At 40.0% G+C, this 10,510-nt stretch overlaps 1 protein-coding gene across 1 annotated transcript; it reads right to left on the reverse strand.

Moving 5' to 3' along the window:
- Window positions 1–280: 280 nt before the first annotated feature.
- Window positions 281–5,277, reverse strand: LOC139133981 (FAD-dependent oxidoreductase domain-containing protein 2-like). The gene is made up of 9 exons (XM_070700810.1): window positions 5,192–5,277; window positions 4,752–4,800; window positions 3,998–4,292; window positions 3,244–3,547; window positions 2,781–3,123; window positions 2,416–2,661; window positions 1,838–2,054; window positions 1,333–1,564; window positions 281–660 (listed from the first exon to the last, which is right to left on the reverse strand). Exons 2-9 carry the CDS (start codon window positions 4,765–4,767, stop codon window positions 469–471), a joined length of 1,845 nt encoding a protein of 614 aa, XP_070556911.1. The 5' UTR covers window positions 4,768–4,800; window positions 5,192–5,277; the 3' UTR covers window positions 281–468.
- Window positions 5,278–10,510: the final 5,233 nt, after the last annotated feature.

A 10,510-nucleotide genomic window follows, 5' to 3' on the forward strand; every position in this document is an offset into this window, starting at 1 on the left:
TCAGTTACCAGATCGGTAAGAGGTACTGTGGCACAAGTATAGTAATGATAGTGCTTCAATTGGAAACAATTTTTCGTAAGTAAATTGATCATTTTCGGTCTGGCTCAACAGTTTCAATATTTAGAAATGTAACATAAGTATTTGCATGATCGGTATGGATATGGGAACTTAATTAAACGTGACATTATAAAAAGAACAATTGAAACAGTGACATTGTAGGGGTATTACTTGACGTAGTTTGATACTATTACTGAAATGAATGCTATACACGCAGGTAATAGGCATTTATAAACTTTTTTATTTAAAAACCAAATCTATGTTGTTAACGGTCATGTTTTACAGTGAGTTTTTCGTCAGCGCACAAAAACAAGTGAAACAAAAATGCAGCATGTCGAAATATGGCCGATTTTCATCTTTATAGAAAAATGGATTGTAAAATACGATTCTGGCACAAGTCCGTTATTAATATCACATGTCGCTGACGTCAACTTGAGGTCTGAGGATAGATATACTGCACTCGAATTGCTGAGCTTTCTTCAATTTGTCCACCTCTTTCTTTGTCTGCTCGGCGATTTCTTCCTGCGTCCATGGACGGTAGACCTTTGGCCACATGTCCGGCGAGAACAGCTGTTCGTAGAATCCATCCTTTCCGATCCCAGTCTACAAGAAATGGACAGATATCGAAATCAATTTACATTCTTGCTAGCTCCATTGTTGTACGTGTAAGGCAACATGATCAGAGCGTTACACAATTGTTTCACTTCGTGCATTAAATTTAAGGAAAAATAAGTGTTGCGCTAGTTTAGACATGGACAATATCGCTTGTTTTCAGAATAGTATAAGTTTAAGAACGCTGAATACAGTTACTTTGCAAAAAATGTTGAACAAAACAGTATAAAATAGTGCAAACACAGATTGCAATAACATGAGCTCAAGTAAGTTTCTGTCAGCTGTGAAGGTTATTAAAGTAGTCGGCCCATCGCATCGAAACCCCAAACTTTTGCCACATCAACAATAAAAATCAAGGTCACTGTGCAAAGTTTTGAACTAGCGAAACAAATAACCCAACATTTTAATTTTGAGATGATTGAAACTCAAAATGATCGCCCTGTGTTAACTCTAAATGGAAAGTAAAATTTTGGATATCGAAAAAAAAATGGTGAAACGTACTTTCTTCAAGAGCTTAACCACCACAAGTGGTAGATCAGAAAAAAAATTGTCGAAATTTAAGTCCGACGAACTTCTGTCCAATTTAGGAGTATTCTACCTGAAGTTTTTTAGTAAGTGTTCGGAAAACAAGTATTTCATATTTGTGCACATATTTATACTTACATGGCGGAAGAATAGATTCTTGACTTTGTTGACGTATCTCTCAGGGTTGGTGTCACCGTCGAAGTTTCTGGTATCTGCACGCACAACCAGTGAACCACCAATGTACAACTCCTCCGCCATCTTGCCGTTCTTGTAGACACGGAACACCCCCTGTGGGAAAGGTGAGCATTTGCAGTTGGACGCGTTGGCATCACCGGGAGTGAAAAACTCTGTCGCGCTCAAGGTTGGATATCTGTAAAAAATGTTAAGAAAATATTAATGATAATATTTCATGCCAATTAGATTACGTATGAACATAGTGAGGCAAAGTTGTAATATACAGTTTCTCTTCTACATAGACGTTAAAACGAGTCAGACCATCTTGTAAATGATATCTACAAAAGTAAAGACATTTTTGTTTCGCCGGGTGTAACAAAAATTAGGGCCACTATACTACGTGTATATTTCCTCCTAAATAGATCTCCTGGTAAATATAGCAGATTGAACACATAACGAATTAACTAACTTGCTGATGGTATCTTCGATTGTGATGATAATGGCCATCTTGGCATCCATGAACCAGTCTTGCTTTTTGACCCAGGCCTGCGGAAGCTCACGCAAGTATTCCACCCTGCCGGCGGTGGGCGCGTCTGTCTTGGCGTCGCCATCTTTCTTTATGAGCATTACGTCACAGAGGAAGCCCTGACCCATTTGGTAGAGACCCGAGACGACGCTGATGTGTTCTGGAATGATAAAAGATGATAATAAGGTAAAAAGTTGTAAATATGACAATACGATTTGTTTGTGCGGTTTGTTTGTTTTAATTTAATTGAGAAAGATCCAACTGATGCTGGCAATACTTGTTTTTTTTGTGGTTAGATACATGCAAAACATGGGTCATTTGCCAATTAGTCTACTTGTATTTTATTTACACTTTTACTGTCTAGTAATCGTTATTCGTTGGTTTTGCTAATTGCCTTTTCCATTTCAGGAAACATCTTTGCATAACAACTAGCTAAAGTTTTAAACTTCATTGTCAATAATTTCGACACACGGTGTAAAACTTAAGGGAAATATACACGGGAAGCAATTGTTACTACTTACTGACAACAAAGTTGCAAATCTCTTCTTGGTCGATAGGACTGAAGATTTGTTTTTTCAGTTCTTTGCTATTGTACGTGTTCTGTAGCATGTTGGTGAGAGTGCGCACGTTGTACCGGAAGCCATGGATGAAACCGGAGGCAGCTCGTCTGTCACGTGCCTGCATGGCTGTACCAATCACGTACATGTCAGGAACTGTCGACTGCCAGTGTTCATCGAGAACTGGATATTTGTCTTCTGTGTGCATCTCTGGAAGAACAATTAAATAATGGACATAGAGAACCTTGAGTGTGGAATAGATTGTTCTGTTGGTTTTTTCAATAAATTAATTACATCTCAAAATTGAGTGAAAAAGACAAAATACACACCTGGTTTACACGAATCATCAAACATAGCAATATTGAGGAACTTCCAGCCGGTACAGGAGATGATTTTGTCGTATCCGCTGGTGACGAAGCGGCCAGTGCCTGGTGGATCCCAGTTGGGAAGGTGCATGTCGTATTCGATGCTAAATTTGCCGTCTTCGGTCTTCCAGATTCTCGTGGCTTCACATTGACGCAGGGCGTGGAGTGACTTGAGATGGTACATGTCGAGGACGTTGTTGTTGACGGCTCGGAGATGACCGACGAAGTGAGTGTCCCAGGCGAACTTGACGGGATGTCTGTTAAACATATGGATCAAACCAGCAGAACCAGCCAGATGGTCAGCAACCTGCAAGCAATGAAAAGAAAAACTCTCATGTCATATCTGTGTATACATTCAGTTTAGATAGAAAAACAGCAAAAAGTGAATAACTTCATTAGGAAAATGCTATTGCGTTCAAATACGCACCTCAAATGCACTGTTTCCGCCTCCCAGAATGCACACTTTCTTGTTTTTGTATTCTTCCAGGTCCAGCGAATGTTCTTGGTAGGAGTCGATGAGTTCAACGCCAGGAATCTTGGGTTCGTGAGGCACAATAGGACCGGTACCGATCATAAGAACACGACACGTGAATGTTGTACCCTTCTCATCCGTCAATGTGAACCTGGATCTGGACTTGTGACCATTGCTTTTCTCGTCTCTGTGAACGTTGGTGATGTTGGTGTTGTAACGGATGTTGGTTTTATACTTCTTGCAGAAGTCTTCAATGTATCTGGAAGAAAATTTTCATCTTATGTTATAGTCACACATTAAATGAGAGGAGCTACGTCACAGCAAATACTTCTTCGATTGCTGTATAAATAAAGATCAAGATTATTTGTTATGTTTATATTATCCAATGTTCTAGGAATCTGACTATTGTAAAACACTTTGAATTGGCTGCATGCTTTGTTTTTTTTTGCATTGGTGGATTTCAATCAAGCTTACAAGACACTTTAAATTATCATAGGAAAGGTTTTAAGTTGTAAGCGTCTTAAACGAGTAAACCCTTTGACTGTAGCTCAATTAGCTATAAAGCATATTATCTGAATAATGTTTTCCAGTACATTTGTCTACGTAAAGGGATTTGTGACTCGTCAGAACATTCGGAAAAAACTGATTGAGTGACATATTATTAGACCCTTTTTCTTCACTAATGCCCACTTTTTAAAGACATACTTACTTCACAAGCAGCCCGGCATTTGGAAAGAGATCTTCAGAATAATCGGTGAAGAGGAGCGGGTCCTCTTCGTCACACAGCAAGGAGTTCCAGTCGTGACGCATGTTGAACTCAGGCTCAGGGAAGACGTTGTACTTCTTGTTGATTGAGATAAGATTACGATGGCGGGGATATTTGCGATAGAAGGAACCAGGTCCGTCTGCTCTCTCAACGACCAAATAATCCATCTTGCTCTTCTCCATGTAGTAGGCCATCTGCACGCCGGCAGGGCCAGCGCCGACCACGATATACTCATAATCTGTGGTGGATGAAAGAAAGATTTTATTGATTTATTTGCCATCCAAGAGTAGTGATTAAATCCACAGTCCCTCGTGGGCTATTCAGCTCTGGGACTATTCGCCCCATAGACGAGTGTACATAATCGAGAAACAACCCGCTTTAATATGTACACTCGTCTATGGGGCGAATAGTCCCAGAGCTGAATAGCCCACGAGGGACTGTGGTAAGTCGGGTGGCAGTGGAGGCTTTCTGCAAGTAGTGATTTTACATTTAAGCAGGAAAATAACAAACTTCTGCGATATTAAGTTATATTTACCCAGAAAGTTATTGGTCGTTTTTTCCCCACAGCCACAACAGAAATACAGGTGGATATAGATATTGACCATTAACAGAGATACATAAGCAGTTTAGAATTAAAATGCGTGGTCACACAGAAAAGAGCATTTTTCATGCATTCCGTATGACCTTGATGACTCACCGGTTCTTTCAGCCATTTTTTCTAGAAATTGCTCTGGTTATCAGTTTTCCTGGAGAAAAGAACGATATGACATGCGTTAAGATATTTTTTCGTCGAGAACTAACGAGCTTGATTTAAGAGTGACCTCTGTCCTCATTTCAAAAAACGGAAATTGGAATTCGTTCACACATCGGGCATTAATTGCAACCAACAAGGGTGAAGGCCCGCGGACATGCTGGCCTTGTTCGTATTAGGATTGACGTGGAAGTAACAGCAAACTCACTGTTTCATCCATCGGACTGGCTACGTCGCACGTTGTCACAGTTCGCTAACGGCAGGATATATTGGCTAAAGTGAAGTTTTGAACGCACAAATCAATGCATATCTGGGCTCTTCACATTCAATGATTGGAAAGTAAAGATAGCTACGCAGACATACAGATCGACGTGTAAACTACATACCTGATGAATACAGACGATGGAACACGTCCTGAAATGCTTCTGGAAACTGTTGCCAATATCTCAGCAGCAGGTTATGACCATTGGTTGTCAAACCCGTGCTTTAAATAGCATACAGAGATTGTTTGATTTCAGAAGGGCGGAGTCAATGTTAATGTTGTGTCGCTAATCCGACAATGGGCGGAGCTGCAGATGAATGTTTATTTCAGGTTTGAGAACCAATGAACTCAAAGCGTCCAGGAAATTCCGTCAACACTTCCATTGCCGTGCAGGGAACCCTCCCCCTTTGTCTCCGATATAAAGATAAGATAAGGCAACGCGTCGCGTCTGATGAGGTAGAGGGATCTTCTAATATCTATTGTTTGGGTTTGTGCTCAGTGTGTCACCTTTGACATTCACAGATCCATGAATTTCATCTGAATTTTTATCTGGTAAATGAAAATTTGAATCCCCTTGGTTGAAGATTAAAAAAAACGATTTTGACATCCACTGTGAAATAATTAAAATCCTTGTTTTATGCTACTCTGCACAGCATTTCTGAACTACTTCTCTTTGCCTTATTCAAAACCATCGCTGGCTCAGCCAGTATAGGCTAAATAACATCATTGATATTTTCTATTTTTGTACATCCATGATAATATAAACAGAAAATTCTCTTCTATATAAGTGTCGGTAGCTTTTGCCGACCGGTTTACATTTCCACCCGGGTGTACGTTTCGTTTTTGATAGTGATTCGACGGGAAAAGTAAGTTTCATGCGACGTTGCATCAGTCTCGCTCTAGTCCACTCAAAAATATCGTTGTCAAAAATATCGTTGACCATGGGAAAAGTCTTTTAACTTATGAGTGTCTGATGCGTTCTTGCTACCATTAATAAGGAGTCCTTTTAGCTCCATGTTGCCACAAAACAATCCTAGAGTTTCCTTCGACACTCATATGTTTTGTGTTCTGTCAGAGGAGCGAATTCCGCTCCACTGTCTATATGGTTCGTTGAGATCAAGATTTTCCGTCCGATTTCAACGCAAGACATCCCACAGTTCCTTCATCGGATATCAGTTGTAAAGCTTATCAGTCGATGCCGAGCTATTTCACAGATTATGCCGTTGACCTTCAGCCACCCAGGGACTATATTGGAAAATCAGTTCCCCGCGCGCCGTTGGCAGACTCGAAACATTGCAACGTCCTAGATATAGGGAACAGGCCAAGGGAAAGCAAATGCAAGGAGTGTTGTTTTTTTTTTTTGGGGGGGGGTACATGATTCAGTGTGCCTTCCTACCTTCATTTCTGAACCCTTATAGTCTGTACAGAAATTTCTAGAAATTACTTTGAGCATGGAGGTAGCTACCTCCATGCTTTGAGATACGTACCAGTTCATAATGATATGTAAATGCTTCGTCAGCCGACGGGAAATTTCTAAAATGTTTGGCATATTAACTACGCCCCGTGATCATGGATGTATAAAAAGTCTGCAGACAGAGCGTGCCACTTTACTTTTCTGAGTTCTCTCAACTTATGGAGGAACCATGGACATACATAATTTGAAGAGTTATCTTCAATGAGGAAATGTGAAGCTTGGAAACTTTATTTTACCGATAATGTACTACCATGGATGAACAAAATAGAGTTTTGTACATCCATGATGCTTCACACGGCCCCTCTTTATGGACTATCGAGAGACCATTTTGCCGAAAACACTAATAAATAGAACAAGTCCAAACAGATAACGCTCGAGTATCTTGATTTTATTTGAAGAGCTTCTGGTCACGTTGGTAACGATGTAATCGTTATCAACAGTATTTTCTAAGTTGGTTTTGTGAAATTAAACTGTGAGCAGGACAAGGACCGTGACCTTCATCAAAATATTTTGATGTCATTTGCAAGACCTGCTTGTATTTGTTAATTGGGGAGCATGTTGAAACGTGAAAGTACCGGTAGCCGAGCGTACAATTCTGGTCAGAATAGCCCTGTATATTCTATGGACTAAGTGTAATTTAGAACAACTTTGTACAGAGAATACAGAATTTCAAAATAATGGGAATATTGAGATAAATGACATTGATTTTTCCCTAGCATTTCACAGAAAAATCGTGCTTACACAATTAACCCTGTTTTATCCGACCTCAGCCTAAAAATCGGAGTTACACAACGTCCATAAATCTGATAGATTACTCTGTTCAATCACCCTAGTAGATGTAAACATATTAATTCCGAGCAAACATTAATAATCCCCCATCAACAACTCACACAATAGATCACACAGTCAAGGCCAATGTCTCGATTACTTGCACGTGAGGACATCGTGAAGGATCACGATTCCAGGGCACCCCGAGACGGAACCCCATCAATGTGACATTTAAAATGCAAATTTGTTCTCAGCTTTTTCACAGCTGGTATTAGCACCCGCATGTCCAAATGTAATACCAATATTGGTATGGACATGGTATGGAGTTATTACGCATAATTTTTCCACGGTACTTGTGTATTTGTATATTTCTTCAAAAAATTCTTGGTGATCGAGGAAAGGACGCCCATGCATGGAGGTCTTTTGGTACCGCCATGGTCCGTGTAATTACATCCATGGTGTAATAAAAGTGGTGACGCTTTCAACGATACGACAACAGTACACTGAACGTGAATCTGACTAGTATTCATTTAGTGCTTTGTTCTGAAATCCAGAGTTCATACTACTGTGTAGATTTTCCCAACGTAAAATTAAAGGAATAAACTGTTGAGTTGATGGTGTGATCGCAAAAGTCCCCGGTCTTGTGTTACTTCCAGAGGTTTTTTCCAGGATTGGGGGCGGGATACTCGGCTGGGGCTGGTCGCTTGGCAAGAAAGTTGCAACCGCGTACGCCCTAACAAGATACAGACGTGAAACTACAGGCAAAGTTATCGACAAATGTTTAGCAAAACAGTACTCAAGAAAATTCAGCCCTAGTTATTGGACACCAAGCCATGTATCAAATTAGCTGTTTTGACAAACCATGGAGGTAGACCTGTGGCTCAACCATGGGACAGTGCTTCAACTAATAATATCGACCTGTCTCCCTATAGTGTAGGCTTGTAAGAGACATACTCTTTCGCAAGTCAGACCATGGGGGTTATAGAAGGATATTACTTCCACAGAGTTAACTGAATGTCAAGTAGTATATGTTAGAGTGCAAAATTGATTGTGAAATTGATGTTTTTCACAACACTTACATGGATAACACCGATAAAGACAGCTACTAAGGGAGCCGCCATTTATGCCGATATGGGGGGTTTCGAAGAAGTCAAGGAGAGCCATTTATTATAATCAAAATCTATAAGCTTAGAGGATTGTGGGGGGGGGGGGGGGGGGCGACTGCCCATTCTTGGTCATACGCAAATGACTAGCAAAACAATATGTTTGGATCGAACCTTTGGGTGACATGACCTATGTTACTGAAATCCACAAGATGCATGGTAGCGATATATGTCCCGAATTTTCCGTCCAACTGTTCTAATTCCGTATAGCCACGCGTAGGGTTTAGTAGCGTATCGACAGCGTCGCGAGGTATTTGCGTATCTGTTTCTACTTCTACAAAGAATAAAAGTTCAGGTCCGTTTGCTCCACACTAAATACTATGGCTCAGTACTTTATGCCTTGGCTACAGGTCTGCACCCACGGCCTCTTGAATTCTAATCGTAGTAATTGTAGTAATTGTGTGTGCTGACGATAACAGAAAGCCTACATTTGAAATGAGGAAATCGCCAAATCGCATGTATGAGCAAACAAATAAACTGTTCTAACTTTGAAAAGTTTTTAATTCGGTACAATAGTGACGATCTCGATAAAATAAACGTAAATTAGATCATGGTTATGATAAAAATAATTTCTTATATGAAAAATGTTCATAGTTGAAGAATTAATAGTTTTGCTGTTCTGAATTTCCCATTTGCCTTGATCCTTTATGAAATAAATCGTACAGGGTTGGAAGGCTTTCACGTCATGTGAAATGATGAAAATATAAAACGTTCCCTTGTACATTTCTTATTGTCAGTTAAATTTCATTATGCTATTAGAAGGAGGGAATGTGGTTCTGTGAAAGACATAATATGAGATTCCTTCCAGGTGTCAAAGTCAAGTTATGTTTCTTATGGGAACGTCATAGGTTTTGAGTGGCAGTTCCGACAACTTACGAATTGTCAGAACAAAAAACACCACCCCCTGAATAAAAAGAACAGCTTTGCACACACTTTCACATTTCGCACAAGCAATTTATAAGAAATTTGACATAGGGGTGACGTCATAAATCCAATCATTTCTATGGTCAATTCAATACAGATAAAAAAACAAACAAAACAAACAAAAAGAAAAACCTTCACTCCCTCCGTTTCCCTCATATTTTCCATGCAAACCTAATTCATGACTTTCAGAAAAAAAGAAAAAAAACATTTCAGGAAAGAAAAACGCGACATAAAACAAAAAAGCTGGACAAAATATTGAAAAACCTTAATTTATGAAACCACTGCAAAGATCTTTCTATGACGAATGGAGCAAATAACGGCTGATCCATAGTTGAATCGAATTCGAAAAAAGGATATTAATTTCTCGGCACGTAAAGGACGCAAATCAATGATGTTTAAGTTAAATAACACTGAACAAATTCAAATTTTCTCAGTCCAAAGTGTCATTTATTTATGATATAAGTCTAGAAGCTCGTTTTATAGGTTTTTTAATCGTTTGCAGTAAACTTTAGTAGACTGTCGCGTTAGTGGTGGGCTGTAGATCGTGGGGTGAAAGCGACGAGCCAGTAACGCTGACGAGAAAAGCCATGGGTGACTGAGGCCAGTCTACGAAGTACCTGTCAGGGTGAAACATATTCAGATCCAGGGGCGCCCAACCATTCTCTTGGTGTTCATAATGCATCTCTCGATGTTTTCCACCGTTGGTGAGGGGAGTGCGGGCCAAATGAGAGACTTGGACATTTATTTACCAAGCCATGCCATTCCCAACACACAGGCAACAAATATGTCAAACACATAATGGTGGGGAAAATAAAGGCCCCATGTAGATAATTCAGGACTTGATATCAATCAAAATTCTAGACGCGTTGAAAATTAGCCAATCTTCCTCTGCGACATTACCATCAACACATATAGCATGACGATAGTCAAGGCAGCCAAAACACACGATCCATGATTCAGTTTTATTGTCCCTGTAACAAGTTTTGCACACTAAATGCTCGCCTGCCCCACTTTGCGGTATTATCAAAGTCACAGTCCCTCTATCCACGGATAGAGGGACTGTGTCAAAGTCTCATTTTGCTCAGCGGGCAACTTGGAAAAAGAGGGAGGATTT

This window comes from Ptychodera flava, chromosome 5 (genome assembly GCF_041260155.1).
Source record: "Ptychodera flava strain L36383 chromosome 5, AS_Pfla_20210202, whole genome shotgun sequence".
Taxonomy (NCBI): Eukaryota; Metazoa; Hemichordata; class Enteropneusta; family Ptychoderidae; genus Ptychodera; species Ptychodera flava.